Genomic DNA, 20,817 nt, shown 5'->3' on the forward strand with positions numbered 1-20,817 from the left:
TGTGGTCATAAAGTGCATCTGCATTCTTTTCTGTGTTCTGGTGTCAGGTATCCAACCGTAACACGTAGTGCTCTAGTGGGTGCCCTGGGATCTCATTGCTACACTGCACGGGGCTGGGGCTGCCCAATGATGGTGAAGGTGGATCTGGTGTGATTTGCAGAACCCCACTGTGTTGACAGCAACCTGCTTGCACCTATTCGTATCTCTAGAGACCCATATGGTCTTCTCGGTCAGATTCAGCCTGCACTGAGCCTCGAGCAATTGGCCGTTGTGGGTCCCTTGATTAGGGCCTGGCTGCAGGCATAACTGTGCAGCTCTGGATGAATAGGCATTGCAGCAACAGATTACTGCCCCTGCTTGTTTTCTCAGCCTGCAACCTTGTGCTACTTGGCACACAACCCTTGGTGGTGCAATTGAAGACCTAAGGGTCAGTCGGTGGGAGTCCTTTCTTAATTCCACTGCTAATCTAACCTGTCACACCAGAAAGATGCCTCTTCTGACTGGACACATTCTGCCTACAACAAAAGAGAGATGGTACACCACTGGCAAAACTTTTAAAGAAATGTACTTTATTTTTTACAGTAAATATTTATGTAGCATCATTTATTGCGTAATTAGGAATAGCCATGCATCATACTAGAAACAATTATAAAGTTAACATTCCAGTTTGAGAGAGCCTAATGTGCAGTAGGTATTAACACCTACAATACAGGCACTTTCTTTGCCTGGAAGGATCAATGCAGGTCACAAAATTATTATTGACAGCAGCTACCTAATTTGACACAATACTCTTTCACTTAGGGCAATGGAGCTGTTTACATACCATATTCTAATGAAGGACTCACAAATCCTAAATTTAGAATCATCCTGCCAGGGAAAGAAACACAACCCACAAAAAACCCTCAAGGACACTCATAAATGTTCAAAATCAGGGGAGTGATGTCCTATAAAGAATCACTGCTTAATAACTCTGATAAGGACAAAGTTTGCACTCAATCTCTAGATTTGCAGTAAATACATGCTTAACAGTGTATCTCAAATAAAGATGTGACCTTGAGGAAAAGAGACTAATAAAACAAAGCACATTATTAGACTGTTTTTTAACAAACAAAGCCCGCTTGGTGGGAAGCCCTCTCACATGAACAGCTTTCAACCAGAAAAGAAAGCAGAGAAAGTCCTATTACATTGACTACATACTTCAGCAACTTCAATATTACAAGAATCACTGTCACTCAAATTAACCATCGACAAATCAAGACATAAGTTATAAATCTGACTCAGACTCTATATATGGCAAAAATAATCTTTTATCAAGTTGTTCTACCTTTGACCCTCCCAATGAGCTTTATAACTCTCTTGACAGATCAGATATTCTGTAAGTTGTGAAAGAAATAATGGGGCAGAAGGAGCGAAGCAATGAGCCTCAACAAATAACTATCAAGGAGAAAGGAATTAACAACGAGAACACACCATCATTATACCCAGTTCTGTCAGTAATGGGAGCTGTTAGCAATACAATGATGAGAATTTCCAAATCTCTCATCAACCACTCATCCATACCGACAGATCAAATAACTGTTCCCAAAACCATGGTGAAGGAAGTTTAAATTTTAACTGAAGCAATTAGCTCAGGTAAAAAACATACAAATAAAACAAATGGATGGAAGTTCTACTGGAAAAATAACAGTCCTTTCTTGAAATCAACAGCTTAATTGACCCAACATAACTGGAACCCATACCAATATGGTGCTGAGACGCTGTAGTCAGGCAGAGAACTTCACACACATAATTATTAGTAAAATGTACATTTTGTAGTATGTTTTGTATTACTACAAAATGTAGTACAAAGTGCTGTTAGTGAAATAGGCACCCAATGTCACAATATACTTATCTCTGTCTAGAAATTGATGCAAAAACTAAATTGGACCCTTCATAAGGAAAATATAAAATGTAGCACAAGCGAACCCATTTAACCCATCAAGAAATTGTTGTGAAAACCCATTGAGACAGTTGGTTGAACAATCACAGATTTAAAAAACAAAATACTTCCAGTTTTCCTATATGTTGAAATAATTTTCAAGAAACTAATAATTATTTGGACTCACTATTCATCAAATTCATACAATATTCTTTCTATTTAAGATCATATTCCCCCCTCTGTCCGCTAAGATTAGCACTGTGTTTCAGGGAGTTACAGGCCTTATAATTTACTAAGTTATTCAGTTATTATTGTGGCAGTTATATTTCCGCTACTACTACAATGCACTGCATTATAAAAGAAGAGCTGGTGCTAGGAATGAGAAAAGGCCTCATGACAACGGAAAATGAACTACCATTATACTGAAAACTAGTACTCTTTCACTTGTAAGGGCACTAGCTTCTCTAAAAAAACAGACTCCACTTCTGATCAAGAAAAATATGAAAATGGTTTTCTAGTATCATGTTAGGAATTCTGCATTAATACAGTCTCTCTATTTTATAAACATCGGCAAAATACCAGGGCAATCTTACTTGGAGTTCAGTTTGGACTCTGCAGTCAAAACAACATTTCTCAGAGTTAGACTGCTATACATTCCAATACTGCAATTTGAATGGACTTTGGTACAGTCCTTAAAATAGCGGAAAAGAATGGTGTCTGTGTAAACGGACTACGACAACAATTGAGTACAATCAATGTCTCTGCCCCGACTTACTGGACCTGAGGAAGAAGTAATTAAAGCCAATGTTCCTAGCAAATGGAGTAAGGACAGTTGCACAGTTAAAAACACCACACTTACATGTTTTAAAAGGCTAACTAACAAACATATCAGTTGGAAAACAGCATTTGCAACTGCAATATATGCCACAACAAATTAAGGACAGTTGAGTGACACATTATAAAGGCACTCCTTACTACAAAATGCAAATTATTTTTTTTTACATGATATTAGAATTTTTTGTTTTATGGACTCTAGAATTTAATGACGTTTTGAATATGGATTTTTGTTTTTTACGGTTCTTACTTGTTGTAAATCATTTTCATTAAATTAATAAAGTGCCTACCTAAATATCCAAAAAAAATACTGTTGGGAATGGCCCTATTTGCAGGGTTATCCCCAAACTTTTTGCCTACTTCCTCCTATTTTTCAGGTCTGGTTTTGCTGGTTTATTGTCTCTGTGTACTTTACCGCTGCTAATCAGTACTAAAGTGCAAGTGCTCCCTATAGAAATTGTACTGTTGATTGGTTTATTCATGATTGGCATATTTTATTTACTGGTAAGTCCCTAGTAAAGTGCACTAGAGGTGACGAGGGCCTGTAAATCAAATGCTACTAGTGGGCCTGCAGCACTGGTTGTGCCACCCACATTAGTAGCCCTGTAACCATGGCTCAGACCTGCCACTGCAGTGTCTGTGTACAGTTTTAAAAGGCCAATTTGACTTGGCAAGTGTACCCACTTGCCAGGCCTAAACCTTCCCTTTTTATACATGCAAGGCACCCGTAAGGTAGGCCCTAGGTAGCCCATTTGACAGCGTGCAGTGTATGTTAAAGGTAGGACATGTACTGGCATGTCCTAACAGTGAAATACTGCCAAATTCGGTTTTCACTGTTGCAATGCCTATGTCTCTCATAGGTTAACATGGGGGCTGCCTTTAAAAAACTTAAAAGCGCAGATTCCTTTTGGGAGCAGATAGAAATTTGGAGTTTAGGGTCTGTGAACTCACAATTTAAAAATATATATTTTAGTGAAGTTGGTTTTTAGATTGTTAGTTTGAAAATGCCACTTTTACAAAGTAGGCATTTTCTTGCTTAATCCATTCTGTTACTCTGCCTGTTTGTGGGTTGCCTGGCTGTTCACACCTCTCTTCTAGACAGTAACACAAAGGAGGCTGGGGTGTAGCCTGCATATCCTGATGAGCCATCTGTGCTGGACAGGAGGGGAGGAGCGGTCACTAACACCTGAAAGGACTGTGCCTGCCCTCACACAATGCAGTCTCCGACCCCCTGGTGTGTGGCTGGGGCCTGGTCTGGACAAGAAAGGATATCGCAAACACTTGAAACTTTGCTTTGAAGTTTGCCAACTTTAAAGGCAGAAAGGGATATAAGAAGAAGACCCAAAACCCCAGACTTTAAGAATCTTTCTAGAATCAAGAGGAACCTCTGCCCGGGAGAAGAGCTGAAGAGCTGGAGGAGGAGTACTGTCCCTTTGCGGTGTTGCTCTGCTGGACTGGCCTGCAGTTGCTTCTTCTGCCTGAAAAGAGTGCAAAGGGCGAACTTTGCTGTGTGTTCTGCTTCAGAAAGTTCTCCAAGGGCTTGGAGTAGAGCTTGCCTCCTGTTGGAAGTCACAGGGACACCAAAGACTTCAGTTTCCAAATCCTACAGCACTGGGAACTGTGTGTTTTGTGTATTTCAAGGAGAAAAACCACTGTGACGCCGTCAACTATGCTGCTGGCCTGCACTGTGACCTGCTGATGCCACACGGAGCAGCACTGCTCCGATTTGCCCCACGACCCTTGTCTCACCGACACAGTCATCGGACGACTTCACCGAGCTGCTGCTAGCATAGATACCTGTGGGCCCCACTCGTGAGGCACACGAAGCACCGTCCCGTCCCACACTGCAGCCCCGGTCCACCGACACCAGCACCATCGACTCCAGTGTCATCACCAGGCATCCCTGCCTGCACCGTGGCCTGTGGACACCGCTTGTGACGGTCACGAAGCACCGTCCAATCCCACACCGCTGGCTTGGGCATACCGACGACACTGCTTCAGCGACAACAACACTGCTGCCTTCACCGTCACCTGTTAACACCGTTGTGCCCCGATTAACACCACAGCCCTGATCTCACCCATGCCACTGGACACTGTCACTGAGTCGCTGCCTGCACCGTGACCTGTGGGCACCGCACGTCGCATCGTCCCACTTCGCACCGCAGCCCGGACGCCATCCACACCATCGCTCCTGACGACATCAGCCCGGAGTTCGATCTGCAACACGTGCGACTTCAAGGCCCTAACGACTCCTGCACTGCAATGCTGCTCTCCGGAACTCACCTCAAGGATCACTGTGCCCTACAAATCCAAGGTACTGTTTGCGGGTCTTCCAGTGACCGTAGCTGGCCTGCGACGCAGCGGCCCGCCTGAACTATTGGTTTTGTAAATCATTACGCCGTGATAGCCCCAAGTGGCGCAACTGACTTCAAGGAACTGTATTTTTGAGTAAATCTTACAGAATTCATATTGTTACTGTATGTTGGATTTTTATCCTATTTGGTCTTGTTTTAAATAGATAAATATTGGATATTTTTCTAAAACTGGTGTGGTATTCTTTTGTAGTGTTACTGTGTGTCATGTGCAAATGCTTTACACATTGTTTTTGAGATAAGCCTGACTGCTCATGCCAAGCTACCAAGGGGTTATCTGAGCGGGTACCTCCCTTATCCCGACGAAAGTCAGGGTCCCTACTTGGACAGGGTGCAAACCGACTGCCAACTAAAGACCCTATTTCCAACAAATACCCTATGTTTAGGTGTTCTCTAAATCTGATCTTGCTACATTCTTATAACCAGAGATGACCTCCTATATAGATGGGAGTCTGCAAGAGGAGTAATGGCCAATCCACCTTTAGTATGATAAAGTCACAGTGTGTCCGGGTATCTATATTCTGATAGCTTCAGTGAGATGGGGGCATCTGGCAGCAGCTGCCATCCTAGGTTTGCCCACTTGTCCATTACGATAACAAAAAAAACTGTCTCCTAAACAAAGAATCCTAGGAAGGCTATGAATATGATATTTGTGTGCAGTTGTGATAGAGTGCTAGGGGCTGTATTTGCTTACACTCTTGTTATATGCTATATCTACGACATTAGCAACAGAATTTAAGGGAGTGAACATGCTAATACAATGTATAGTTTCTGATATATTTGGGAGCACAACTGAGAAAATGTATTTTAAGCATTTTTACAATTACCCTGATGTATTTTCAAAACTCTTCTTGAGGTCATTCAAAAATTGATACTACTTGAGCAAAGTTCGTACATATAATATAAAACATTTAAAAGAATAGTTCTGTTAACCTGTTTTTAAAACTACAATCATTACACATGGCATGCCTTTCTCCCCTCTTGACCACTCAGCAGACACTATAGCTTACATTTTCACCCTATGCCATCTTTACGTGCGATCTTCCATAACTCAAAGTGTATTCTCTGTGTGTTCATTACGCCAACAAAAGTTAAAAATCATTAAAATACATATGTTTTACATTATCAATAAAATGGGCAGGCCTCTTTTACTTACCCATATACGCATGCACACAAACTACATCCATAGACAAGGTTTCACTTACTTCAAGAGGTCCTTGTCCTTATTTAGGTGCTGGAAAAACGATGGCTCGCATATTAGGTGGTTTTCTTGACATACTTGTTTACATGATTTTCCATGTTCTGCCATTTTAACCTGAAGAGCACTTAATGGAGGCCACATGACTTGACCATGACAAAAATCCTGCAATGTAAGAAAAGTATTAGACTGGTATCCTTGAAGCCATCACTATATGCAACTTCTTCACAATACTGGCTGTCCTACTCAGTCTTCTCCTTATTATGACCCCATTATTCCACGACAATTATAACAATCCAGAAATGTTGTAAAATACAAAATGCATCAATTGCTACTGATGTTCTTGGAAGCAGCAGCAACTATTCAGATAACTGCATCAAAGCTGGCATGTTACTACGCCTGTGGTAATCAAATACTGTTTTAAAGTATGTGACACATACTCATATTTCCCTGGTTTTTAAGAACATAAGCAATCCTGTTGATTATGTCCCAAAATATCTTGCAAAACTTTGTGCTGGTAGTTGTATTTCAAAAGTGCATGTAGAGAGGTCCTTCAGCATAGGAGATGATATTCATCCTGTAGTTTCTGACAATGGGGGCGAGTGGGATCATGTAGATATTGAACAGCGTGGGGCTCAGCGACGATCATTGGGGTACTCCGCAGCTGATGTCTGTGGGTTCTGACTGGAGGGTTGGGAGCCTGACTTTCGCTGTTTTGCCTATCAGGAAAGAGTGAATCCATTAAAGGGCCTCGCCGCGTATGTCTGTGGCATGAGGTGTAGGGTGGGATACTGTATTGAAGGCGGTTAAGAGGTAAAGGAGGATGAGGGCTGCTGTCTGTCCTTGGCTGAGGAGGGAGTGAATGTCATCTGTGGCTGCAAACATGGTGGTTTTGGTGCTGTGGTTGATTCTGAATCCTGATTGGGAGATGTCCAGGATGTTGTTGTCCTCGATGTATTGTCGTAGCTGAGTGTTGATTGCTTTTTTCTGTGACTTTAGCTGGGAAGGGCAGCAGTGAGATGGGGTGGCAGTTCTTCAGGTCAGTCGGGTCGGCTGTGGGTTTCTTAAGAAGAGGGCGAATCTTGGTATGCTCCCAGTCTTCGGGGTAGGTTGCTGCTTCTAGGGAGCAGATCATGGTCTTGCAAGGGTTGGTTGGGGCTGCGGAGTGGATGCTGTTCATGGTGGAGAGGATGTTGTCCATTATAAGGGGGGGGTCCAGGTGTGCAGGAGTCGAGGGGGTTCAGCTGATCCTGGCGGAGGTGGGTTCAAAGAGTGCTGGGGCCTGAAACTGTCATAAATGTCCTTGCTTCCCTTGGAAGAAGGTGGCCAGTCTGTCGCACAGCTCCTGAGATGGAGGGATGTTGGTGGTCTCAGCTTGTGGTTTGGCTAATTTTTTGATGACGTTAAAAAGTTCTTTAGTTTTATTAAAGGTGGAATTGATACAGTCCTGCAGGGCATCTTTCCTGGTAGACCTGATCAGGCTGTGGTGGAATCTTGTGGCAGCTTTGAAGGTTGCCATATCTTAAGGTGATTCGCTGTTTCTCCACTTCTTTTCCAGCCTCCTGCATGAGCGCTTTGAGATTCCTGGAGTGTGGGGGTGAACAGCTGGCTTTTTTGGAGTAGAGTTTCCCCGTAGTCATTCGGAGAGGGGCCAGGTTGTCGTCACAGCCACAAAGCGGCCACCCTTAAAAAGAGGAAGGAGGAGGGGGATTGGTCAGCTGGGAGGCAGTAAGGCAGGAAGCCCTGTGTGGGCAGGGGCGTGGCCACAGGGGCAGCAGGGACAGGGAAGCGCAGGAGCAAAGGAGTGAAAAGGAAAGTGAAAGAAAAAGAGAAAGTAAAGCAAAAGAATTAAAAAAGATAAAAAGCAGACAGACCTGACAGACGCCAATGGCCACCAGGCCACCAGGCCACCAGGGATGAGGCGCAGGCGGGTGCCTGTGGGTGGAGGCAGGCCTTGAACACAGAGCCCTCTGTGAGAAGACAAGCAGCAGCAGCCCCACAGGAGAAGCGGTGGATGCTGGCCAAAAGGTCAGTTCAGTCACCCCTCACTGCACGACAGCCACCCTTAAGAAGGGGGGGGAGTGGATTTGGTTGGTTGGGAGGCGTAGGGCGGGAAGTGCTATGAGGGAAGGGGTGGGGCCATGGGCACCAGCGTGAGGGAAGCACAGGAGCAAAAGACCAAAAGAGTGAAAGAGAGAAAAAGAGACAATAAGGAAAAAGAGGCAAAGTAAAGCAAAAGAATGAAAAAAAGATAAAAAGCAAACAGACCTCACAGACGCTGAAGGCCACTAAGCCACCAGGGATGGGGCGCAGGCGGCTGCTTGCAGGTGGAGGTGGGCCCTAGGGGGCAGTGGCCACGTAGGGGGGGTGACGGATGATGCCCAAAAGGTCACTTCATTTTAACAAGCATTGGCAAAGTCAATAGGTCTTGATGTTTAGCTTTACCAGGACAGACTTATAGGCTTCCCCAATGCTTTTCGCCAAAATAAAAAAAGGTTGTTGTTGGCTTTAATTTCATGATGGCAGGAGTTAAATTAAAAAACAAAAATAAAAAAGCAACTGAGAGGGATGATGAACCAGCTGAAGGGCTTAAGGCATGGCAACACAGAGTGTGGAGCAGAAAAAAACACACAGTGGAGAGAGCAACTGAAGACATGCACTCTCATGAAAGACTAAAAACGAAAGAAAAAAGTAGTTTCCTTAGTGTGAGCAGTGAATGCATACAAGTCATTAAAAAAAAAAGGAAGATAAACTAGCTCTGCTGCAGGAGAGGGGTCAAATTCAAGAAATGAAGAAAACCCATTGAATAACAAGCAAGCTAATGAGATTGATGAAAAAGTAAATCAATTATAAGTTGGCTGATCCAACGACCACTTTATGAATTAGTATTGGCCACAGTAGGTCTTGTGACAACAGACAGCAGGCGAAACCTAAACATGAGAACCAAGCTGATTTTTTTTTCGTGCACCCACTTAGCACCTTTGTTGAGTGTTCATGGACCTGAATGCTTGTACACGAGAAAGCCTTCCTTTGCAGTTGTTACATCGAGCCTTAATAAAATACAGGTCACTGCCTGCGATGATGAAAATGACTGAACGTAATAAAGAGATTACAAGTATCAGAGTTCCAAGAGTAAAAATAATCAAAAATAGGAGGCACATAAGTAGCCTCACTGGAGGCTCACACTTTACAAACAAACAAGAAGAACTCTGATTTAAGAGGGCTCAGACCACATGTTTTAAAACCTATTACCCATGAATAACTAGCAAAATGGTAAGTAGATATAGTCATTAGGTGTGCAATTAAGATATCTTTGTTGTAAAGCACAGCATTGAATGGTTTTCAACACAGCAGGTAAATAAAATACATCTAGGTTATGAATGTCCTATTTCTCCTCATTTCTAGACAGAAATTGTGTATCCTCGCACTGTGGGCTTATTTAGTGTTCTTTAGTTTTCTTAAGGACAACCAAATTAATAAGGGAGAAATACCTTTTCTCATTACAGTAGCATAACTAATATTTATACACTCAGACTTAAGATTTAAGATTTAATACCTGGTTTTCAATGAAAGAATTCATTCTCTGTAACATCCCTTCACAGGTAAACTCGTAAGGCAAATATGGTTCATTCTACAAAAAAGAAAGGAGACAACTTTAATGATAGATGCAATAGTTTCGCAATAAGTAAAATTTTAGACCTAATCAAGCTTTTTTTACTTTTTTATTATGAAATGGAAATTACAAGAAAGTTGTCACTCATAATGCAATCACTACTACTGTAGGGAGACGTCTGGAAGATGAATGTCTTTTCACATGCTCAGACAAGACCAGACTGTGCTCCTCTCTTTATGAACCCTCCCCCAGCATCTCGAGTCAGCATTCTCAGAGCTCCAAAATGGACATACAGTGCCACAAGTTCTTTGCAAAGGAAATTAAATCAGGTAAAATATTACTTCACTTAAAAGAAGTCAAACAAGCTGAAATTTGCATTTGAATTAGAAACTCTATGCTCTTCAAACTGAATGACTTAGGAGTCTTAAGTCTTTGCTGATGCAATATTTTTGCAAAATATCGTCAACCAAACATCGACAAGGTAAATATATTTAGCTAAGTGTAGGTTTACTGTACTTATTTCCACATGTATGTAACTATGTAGTTAGGCCAGGATTTCCAGTGGAAGAGTGTTTTGTTTGACGATCCGCATCAGCTCTTTCCTGAAATGTTTTGTGTGATCAGTGAAGCAGGGGCTGAGGAAATGGGGGGTCCAAAAATACTTCTTCCCCATGCAATTCCCATAGGGAACTTTAGACAGTGCTACAGCCAAAGAGGCTGAACTGAATTATGTCAGATTTGGCAGAAAGCTAGATCTTTACCCAGAAAGTGTGCTTTTTGTATTTTGATGTAAATCCGCTGGGTAGTTTTGGAGAAATTAAGGTTCATAATTTATAGCTATATTGACAGTTGGGCTGAAATTTAAAAATTCAAGCCTTCTGGTTGGCTGAGGGGGATTTTTAGGAGAGCTCTGAGACTGGTTGGCAGCAATATGAATAGGAATGCTGTAGTGGCCTTTTGCAGGACTCAAGGACTTGGCTCCCTTTCCTGAAAATGTTTTAAAAAAGGGATCTCCTAGCTCTTTTTGAAGAGTACCCTAATGGACCCAAATGAAAGAAAAAAAAAATCTGTTTCACAGCGGGTCCGCCAAAAAAATAAAACAAATGAGTAGGTGTTTAAATTTCCCCTGGAGTGGGCCAAGGCAAGGAGTTGGTGCATTGTTTAATTAAGTTATTTGTGGAAGAGGTGTAATTGGGGCTCCCTCATGAGCCAACATTTAGACTCGGGGACCTCATCCCCTGGGGCTCAACACAATTTACAGCTCCCATGGGACTCCAGACCCTAAGAGAACACAGTAAAGTTGTGTTTGTAGCCTCCCCATCATGCCTGTATGTGGGGGGGAAGGAGGAGGGCTTCCCCAGTCAATTCCCTCTCTGTCCGCCCTTCTCACGGGCACGGGACAGTACAGCTCCCTCCTGCATTGGGTGCAGAAAAGAAACTGAATTATTTAGTTGCTGGCACCTGCAGAGTGCAGGGAGCCATCATGGTTGCTAGGGGCCTTGGAGTTCCCTCGGTGGCCTGCAACAAAATAAATAAGCTAGATGGGTATCCCATAGGGGACTGGGGCACCCCCCAATCCCACCAAAAAAATAAGGCAGCAGGGTGCCCTGGGTTGGTACCTCTTTTTTTATTTATTTACATATTTGAAAAAAAATAATAAGTTTTTTTTAATCAACTGTTTTTTTATTAATTATTTATTTTACACCGGTTGTTTAAACAATAAAGGATTGCGATTTGAATCAAATAGGATAGGTAAGTCACATGAAAGGTTCAAAAGGGAGGAATGTGACTCAAATTTGTGATGGTGCATGGCCTACGGATGGTTGCAACATTAACTTTTTCCAAGTTTACATGCAGGTAAGATACTGTCAGCACCCACAAACACCACTCATAATTCTTGACTAATTGGCATAATTTAGTGCCTTTTGCCCACTTCCTAGTACCTTCCTCCATTTCTTTTCATCAACTTGGCCTGTATGGCAACCTCCCTCCTTCTTTTCAATCTTTCATATTTGCATCTCCAAACGCATGAATGGCTCTCATACAGTACCTACAGATTGCTTCTTGCACGTTGTTTCAATATATCATGCACTCTAAAGAAGCTCCTGTAGACATACCACCCATCATCAAAAGCATTCTTGCTAGTGAGTTTCATTTCTCAACCACGTTGTTTGGTCTAGATGAACACTATTTTAACCTACTACCAAACTTTGCATAAATTTATTTAGTCAAGAAAAGTCATGCAGCATTCCTATTCTGCCTAATTTAGGAATGTAGTTTTCAGCATTTATACACCATCACTACAGTATGACATATTGCACTATACATCTCTAGAACTGAATATTGATTACTGGCTCAGACCATTTAATTCTCATTGACCTGATCACAGAGTCATTAAATCCATTTTGAGAAGTTTTTTTTTTTTTAATTCAAGTTCATTTTACACCTCTGAGTGCGAGTTATTTTTAGGATGAACCACTAGAAACCACTCTAGTCAGGCACAGCAGCCTGTACTTTTGTCACCGTGATTTTACTGCATTTGCAGGAGTGGCCTGAGCACCATATGTCTTGGTGTGTCTTTCGGTGTCACCACTGATCAGACCAATAGAGGTGGGCGAGCTGACAAACTACCACGTAGATTTGAGCCAGATCCAAGCGAAGGATGGCTCTGACTCTACGATTCGATCCAGAAGCCAACCCCAGACAATACTTGGCATGTAAATCATGTAACAAACATGCTACAATGTGGTAGGGTGTCCTCAAAATTCAAGAAAGTATATTTCTTCACCACACTAAAACGTTTGACCTTTTGAGAAGTATTTGTTAAAAGTGAGAGTTTTGAAACTTGAACTAAGAAACATTTCTGCACCCACCCAGAGGACAATACAATTAGTGAAATAAGACGCAAATCAGGGTTCATGGGCATCCAACATGTGACCTAAATTCTTATTATAGATGGAGCAACTTTATAGGATAGTAAATTAAACACAAAAGGATTTTGTACAGCGCACATCCTGAACTCACATATTTGAAGATGCTCTCCTATGTGATAATGAACAAAAAGGAAATTTGGTGAAATTAAGTATTTGGCTAGGGTAAGTGTCTCCAACTGATCTATCACAAGGAACCAGTAGCCTGCCGACACTCCCAGAGAAAGTTGTAGCCTTGACTTGCTGCATCATTAATGTTTATTTTATGTTAATTAAGCGTGCATTTTTGTTTAATGTATGTATGCAATAACGAATAGGCCCAACTCCAAATTAAATTACACTGTAATTAATTTTGTAGTCACGTCTCTACATTATTTCACCCAAGCCCTTGCCAGTATTGATTCCTTTTTCAGCTAAATCCTAACATGAGGAGGTGCGCGCAACCTATCTTACGCTGTATTTAATTGCACTTGGGGACTCTGTGCAACTATAGAAACTTGATGCTTCGGGCTCTCACTTGTCCCGGAGTGGCACTAGCAGCAGCTCAGCACTGGAGTCTTTTAAAACGCCTGGAGCTGAGGCGGTAGGCAACTCCCAGCACACAGTGCTGCCAGAGTCCTGCCAACAGGCTGAAGGGAGCAGAGCCAGAAAACGAGCGGTACCAGATTCCAGTTCTGTTCTTCACCTTCCCACTGAGGTGCCATAAAAATTGTGCCTAATTTAATACTGGGAGTGAAAGAGCAAGATGCTGCTTGTTTGCACTTATAAATAGAAAAAAATAAAATTAAGACTTAACTTAATCATTAACACTTCATTTGAATTTTCGCTTAAGTAAAAGCGTTGTATATAGAAACAGCAGCCATCTTGGCCAGTAAACACGGTGCCAAACAGCCATTTTTTTAAAATAAGAGAAATATAATTTGAAGAAAAATGTTCGATAAAACATTAAATCCTAATATTCTATGAAACATATTTCTTCACTTACAATTAAGTCTACTAAATCTTAATGTTTTATAACACATTTTTCTGTACTTTAAATTTCTCCCATTAAAAAAAATGGCTGTATTGTTCTGTTATAAATTTGGCAGAACTTATACGGCTGCTGGGAGCAAGATGCCTGATGTTTGTCAATGCAACCCTTTTAAACTGAAGAAAATGTAGATTTTTCACAGCCTGGTGGGCAGGAAAACTGGATTGTATTAATGGCAGGGAGGCTAAGATTATGCAAAACTCCTTCACTGCCTGCTCACAGCAGCAACAACTGAGGGAATTCAGAACTTTGAGAACATTCTAGTTAGGTATACTGTAAAGTCCATCCACACGCTGCTATCTTCCTTCCTCTAGTGCTGCAAACAAGATAACTCCAACAGAGAACTAATCTTCAACAACAAAGGCTTCACTAACGGAATCCTGAATCCGAGACGTTCTTAATCTGAAAGCAACAAATTAAAACTGAGACAATATTCCCTTATACTATTCTATTAGGGAGGGTATTAAAATGGTGGGGTAATATTAGCATCTGTTTCATTAATAAAATCCAGATTTTCTGCCAACCAGGGTGTGAAAAATCTACATTTTATGTCAGGTCATGGAGGCTAACATTATGCAAGTTTAAAGTGTTCTTAACACATCAATTGCATTTGGACAGGTGTAAAATAGCAACTTTTAAACATACTTTTGTTGGACCAATCCGCTCTTTAAGGATATCCTACAAACCACCTCCCAAGACAAAAGCCTTTGAGGCCGATGCACCCCTAACAGAGGGAGCCTCAAATCTAGTGATATCCACACCAGTCTCACTCATAACCTCTTTCACCAATCTCCCTAAAGTGGGAGAAGAAACAGCCTTATGAGGCCACCTGTGTGAAATCAACAACTGTGCCACATTCCGTCTCAAAATTGCAGTTCTCCTCTCATACTCTTTCATGCATTTCACCACCCAAAGCCTTTTGTTTGACTCAAAGTAAGGGTTGAAAACTGAGGTTTACAGAGTTTTTGTTCTTGTTTTCATATAAAAACAGACTCCCACAGGTGGATAGGCCTTGCTAGTGACAACTAAAGCTCTTACATCTGAAGTTCATCTAAATGACACCAGGCAGAAAACTGTTAGTTTATAAGAGATACGTTTAAAGACAGGTTAGAGTTCTCACCCCATCCTGCCAGGACTTGTAAGTCATCCCTAACATCCAATAAGGAAGTGTATTTTACTGTAGGTGGGTTTGAAACCCACATACTCTGCACAATTTTCTTAGTAAATTCTGGCCAACAGATACATCGTCCACCAAACAGTAAGCTCTAGCCAATCTGTAAACATTGACTGTCTTGTAAGAAAAAAAAGAGGGGAACAACTCTGACAAATAGTTAGTGACATGCACTAGATCAGTCAAAACTGGATCGTAATTGAGTCGAACACACCAACATACCCATTTCTTCCATGCCAATCGATATGCTTTTCTTATCCGGATGCCCATGACTCTGATATGAGTCAGAAAGCTTCTGCCAAAAGCCCTGGGATTTCCCACTGTCTCCTGAAATCCTCCAGGCCATCAAGACCAGCAGACCCTGCTCCACAATAGGGTGGAATTCCCCTCCTGGTCCTAAGATTACATCCCTGAATGTCAGCTTTAGGGCAGGGAAGTCAACAGTAATTTCCAACATGACTGTAAACCTGGCTTGTGACCTCCAAATGAGTGTTATCACTACAATGGTTTCCCTGCAACTGCGAACATGCAAGAGGGCTCTTGGCAGCATGGCAAATGGAGGCAGAGCATAGGGTGCTAAAAGCTTCCAATCCGAGAGGAAGGCATCTACCCCCGCAGCCTAGGGTCTGGCCTCCAACTGACAAACCTCATCAGCTGTGTATTCAGTCTGTCCGCAAAGAGATCCACCCAAAATGGATCCTATCTCTCTTGAATGCTCAAGAATACCTTCCTGTTAAACCTCCAGTTGTTGGAATCTTTGAAGTTCTGAGAAAACCATTGCTTAACCATAGCTTAACCCAGGAATATTCCCTTGCTCAAACAGTACCCTCAGAAATGTTTTGTTAAATCTGCAAAGCCCTTTGGATGAGGGTCACCCATCTTGTTGACGTACCTCACTACTAACACATTTTCCATACGCAACATCATACAACATCTCATAAATTTGGTAAAGCAACAAATTGCTAATCAACCTGCCAACAATTCCAAGCAGTTGATGTGTAAGTTCCTATCTTGAGCTGACCAATGTCCCCCGTGGATGAGTTCCCACATCTCGTTCCTCATCCTTCTAAACTGGCATCTGCCTCTGTTACTACTTACGGTTCCTCCCTGAAAACGGCCCTGCCATTCCATGCTTCTGCATTTTTGAGCCACCACAAGAGCTCCTCCCCTGATTCCTAATCTAAGGACAACACTTGCCGAGGTGCACCACATCTACGGCCTTCAGCACAGGGATGTTGTTTCAGCCGGAATTGGAGGAGCATGCAACAATCAAAGAGTCAGTGTGCCCCCACAGTTTCGTCAGAGCACGGTGTTGCTGCTATGAGGGGGCAATAAAGGAGTTTTGCATAACATTAACCTCAGTGTCCTGACATAAAATTAAAATGAAGAATTAACTTTATGTTTATGTGGCTTCCACAAAACTGTATAGACAAGAGGTCACAACCACTTCTACAAAAGCTCAGCTCATTTTGGGGTCAAGGGTCGAAGAATACCTTGAGCTGAGCCAGGCATTTAGCTCGAACCTGACTCAATCTTTTAGTGGCTTGCCTACCTCTACACACTAACAGGCACCTTCCTAGAGGATGGGGGAGAACCCAACACACAGTGAGGCACTGCCGATCAGTGATCTGTAATTGTGCATTAACCGCAGGAGTGAACACATACACACAAACCATGTGCAGTACACCTGTGACAAGCACCCATTTAGCGCAATACATAAGAAAGCAGTTATGAACAGCAGAGAGTCCTGGACTTGGCGTCATTTACCTCATTAGTATGACCCTAAGATTATTAAACATGATGAAAACCCAGTATTCACACTTGGCACTGAATAGCTTTTAACTACAACCATTTTTTAAACAATCTTTAAAATGTCAGGTGGAGACAATTCAGCCACATTACATATACAAATAGTCACTGAGGTGCAATAACATCCGTTGTGCCTGTTCAACTGTTTTTCCAGCCTTTCAAGGAAAAAATTAAATCACAAGAGCAACACCTGCAGGGCTATTCTCACCAACATTTATCAAAGTAGTTTCTGGTCTTTTTCTCACAGCAGTGCACACATTCACAAGAAACATGTTACGGTTGTAATCTTTTCTCTAAATCCTCCACAGGCCTTTTTTCTCCTTGTACAATGAGAGAATGAAGCTAGTCTAAGAGAGGATTCTAGGTAGGAGAATTTTCCCCCCGGTGTCAGACTAGATCCAGAGATTTTTCTTCGAGCAATACCCTTGCGTGTCGGTAGGTGGCATCAGTCGACTCCGCAGGTGTCGTAGGAGTCGTGGTCGCCGTGATGACGTCTGGAGTAGTACATAGACACCGCCCTCATGCAGTGACGTCAGTTTATTTTAACGACTTTCCACGCCAGAGCGCAGAGTCGCTAAGTACATGGAGATTGGTGCGCCAGAGCTAAGGACCTGAAAGGGGGAATCCCTGTCCCTAGAAATCAGTTCGCAAGTGGGAAGGATGGGTAGGCGGTAGGGAATCTGCAACTACAATATGTCTCTACCATATATTTGGTTACCGAAGGTAAGTAACTTGTACATCTGATAGAGACTTCTAGTTGCAGATTCCTTACCTTAGAATAGATACCCAAGCAATGCTATCCTTGGTGGTGGGCTGCGAACCAAGATCATACTAGAAACTTCTGTAGGACCGAATGACCAAAATGGCCATCTCGACGGACCTGACTATCCAGGCAGTAGTGCTTAGCAAACATGTGCAGGGACGCCCACGTAGTGGCCTGGCAGATATCCAGGATAGGAACTCCACGTGCTAACACAGTGGAAGCAGCAGTTGCTCTGAGGTAATGAGCACGCAAGCCTTCAGGAGGTTGCTTTTTGGCCAAAGGGTAGCACATTTTGATGCAAAGAAGTGCCCATCAAGAGATGGTATGGTTTTGCGCCGCCTTCCCTTTTTTCGCACCCACATACCCAACTAAGAGTTGATCGTCCACCTGGAAATCTTTAGTACGATTGAGGTAGAACGCCAATGCTCTTTCTGGGTCCAGACGGTGGAGTCTCTCATTCCCATGGGAAGAATGTGGGGCTGCGTAGAAAGTAGGCAAAGTGATGGACTGGCCTACATGAAAGGGTGTAACCACCTTAGGAAGGAAGGATGCCCTAGTGCGCAACACAACTTTGTCACAGTGCACAGACAAGTATGGAGGTTTTGAGGAAAGGGCCTGTAGCTCACTCACCCTGCGAGCAGAGGTGATAGCGACTAGAAAGACAGATTTGAAGATGAGGAGCCGCAAGGGACAATTATACATTGGCTCAAAGGGGGTACACATCAAGTAAGTAAGTACAAGATTAAGGTCCCACTGAGGCATGATAAATGGAGTGGGAGGAAATAAATGGGTGAGCCCTTTTAGGAATCTACTCATAATAGGAGATTTAAAGAGTGAGGGCTGATCAGGCAGTCTAAGAAAGGCGAAAATGGCAGATAAATACCCTTTAAGGGTGCCCAAAGCAGAGCCCTGCTGGACTAAAGAAAGAATGAACAGAAGAACCTCTGACAGAGGGGCAGAAAGGGGATCAACAGATTTGTTGGTAAACCATGCCTCAAATTTATTCCAACGACAGGGGAATACAGTTTTAGTTGATGTACGCCTGGCTGCCAAGATAACATTGCAGACTTTGGGTGGAAGGGCAAAAGCTGTCAACTGTTGCCGCTCAAACTCCACGCATGAAGGCGGAGGTTGGGCAGGTTCGGGTAAAGAACCGTCCCCTGCTGCTGTGACAGAAGATCTGCCCGAAGAGGCAGACTGAGTGGAGGAACGATGGACATGCTCAATAGCACTGGATACCACACTCTTCGAGACCAGTCCAGAGCCACCAAGATGACTTTGGCCCGGTCGTTCCCGATTTTCTTGAGAACTCTGGGCAGAAGAGGGATAGGCAGGAAGGCGTAAAGGAGGTTGGAGTTCCACTTGAGATGAAAAGTGTCTCCAAGGGAGAGCCGCCTTGGAAACTCCAATGCGCAAAACAGCTGTAATTGCGCGTTCTCTGCAGAGACGAACAGATCTAACCAAGGTTCTCTCCACTGCTGTGCATTGACGGCTGAGTTTGTCCGCTTTGGCGTTGAGGGAGCCAGCCAGATTTTTTGCCATCAGGGTAATGCCCTGATGTTCCAGCCATGTCCAGAGGCGTAGTGCCTCCTGACGAAAGATCCAGGACCCCACTCTGCCCTGTTTGTTGGAGTACCACATAGCGGTAGTGTTGTCCATGAACACCTGCACTACTTTCCCTTTGAGAGAGGGAAGGAATGCTTTCAACGCAAGCCTGATCACCCGGAGCTCCAGCAGATATATACGGAGCACCTACTCCGCCGGAGACCAGAGGCCTCTGATCTCTGCCACTCCCATGTGGCCACCCCAACCCAGAAGTGATGCATCTGTCACTATACAGAGATCTGGTTGGGGAAGAGAAAGGGATCTGCCGTGGACCCAATTTGGATTAGAAAGCCACCACTGCAGGTCTTTCGCTCTACCCTCCGAGATCTGGACCAGGTCGCAGAGATTCCCCTGATGCTGCGCCCACTGGAACTTCAGGTCCCACTGCAGAGCCCTCATATGCCATCTGTCATGTATTACTAGCAGGATGCAAGAGGCCATGAGGCCCAGCAGCCTCAGAGTCAGTCTCACCGAAACCCAAGACCAAGGCCGAAAGATCGGAATCACAACCTGAATGTCTTGGACTCGTTTTTCGGGAGGATGAGTCTGAAACTGCACTGTGTCCAGAACTGCCCGATAAAAGGGAGCGACTGAGAGGGAGTCAGGTGTGACTTCAGCACATTGATAGTGAACCCCAGCGTGTGCAGGAGGTTCGCAGTAGGCTGGAGGTGGGAGACGACTTTCTGGGGCGAGTCCGCCTTCAATAGCCAGTGGTCGAGGTGGGGAAAACTGAAACCCCTAACCTGTGCAGATGAGCTGCAACCACCGCCCTCACTTTTGTGAACACCCGAGGGGCGCTGGTAAGGCCGAAGGGGAGCACGGTAAACTGAAAGTGCTTGTGAACTACCACGAATTGTAGGTAAACGTCTGTGGACAGGCAGGATGGGGATGTGGATCCAGTCTCCTGGGTCTAAGGCAGACAGAACCTGAGCCAGGGTGAGCATTTTGAATTTCTCCTTCTTGAGGAAGTAGTTTAGGTCCCGATGGTCTAGGATAGGACGTAAGCCCTTGCCCTTCTTTGGTATCAGAAAGTAGCGGGAATAACAACCACAACCTACTTCTGGCATAGGGACCTTTTCTATAGCTCCCTTAGCCAAGAGAGTTGCGACTTCCTGGTGGAGATGTGCCAAATGATCCTCCGGAAGGTGATTGAAGGATGGTGGCATGGGTGGTGGAACAGATTCAAAAGGGAGGGAGTAGCCCTTTCGAATGATCTGCAAAACTTACCAGTGGACTGAGTCGTAGCCCGGGAATCCTTGAATCTCTCCAAGGCTGAGTCTGCTTTGTCTCTGAAGAGACGGGTGCAATCAAAGGGCATGTCCATGAGGGACTGTTGGACATCCCCCGAAAAAACATAAGTACGTAACCAGGCGTGGCGCCGTAAGGCCACTGTCATAGCAACCGATCTGCCCAGAGAGTCGGTCGTATCGAGCCCACAATGGATTGTGAACTTTTCCACGTCTCTCCCATTGTTCACAGCTTGGGAGACGATAACACAGGCCTCCTCCGGTATCTGCGGCAGGACTTGCGCAACCATATTCCACAAAGAGTGGGTAAAGTGGCCCAAAAGGCAT

At 43.6% G+C, this 20,817-nt stretch overlaps 1 protein-coding gene across 2 annotated transcripts in view; it reads right to left on the reverse strand.

The window, feature by feature from the left end:
• MGAT5 (alpha-1,6-mannosylglycoprotein 6-beta-N-acetylglucosaminyltransferase) overlaps positions 1-20,817 on the reverse strand; it is a 599,358-nt gene that overhangs the window by 12,966 nt on the left and 565,575 nt on the right. For both annotated transcript variants that reach the window (XM_069224676.1, XM_069224675.1), the window contains exons 15-16: positions 9,879-9,953; positions 6,330-6,487 (exon numbers count right to left, since the gene is read on the reverse strand). In XM_069224676.1, the coding sequence (XP_069080777.1) occupies positions 6,330-6,487; positions 9,879-9,953 (233 nt within the window). The remainder of the gene's footprint in view (positions 1-6,329; positions 6,488-9,878; positions 9,954-20,817) is intronic.

This window comes from Pleurodeles waltl, chromosome 3_1 (assembly GCF_031143425.1).
Source record: "Pleurodeles waltl isolate 20211129_DDA chromosome 3_1, aPleWal1.hap1.20221129, whole genome shotgun sequence".
In the NCBI taxonomy this organism is placed as follows: Eukaryota; Metazoa; Chordata; class Amphibia; order Caudata; family Salamandridae; genus Pleurodeles; species Pleurodeles waltl.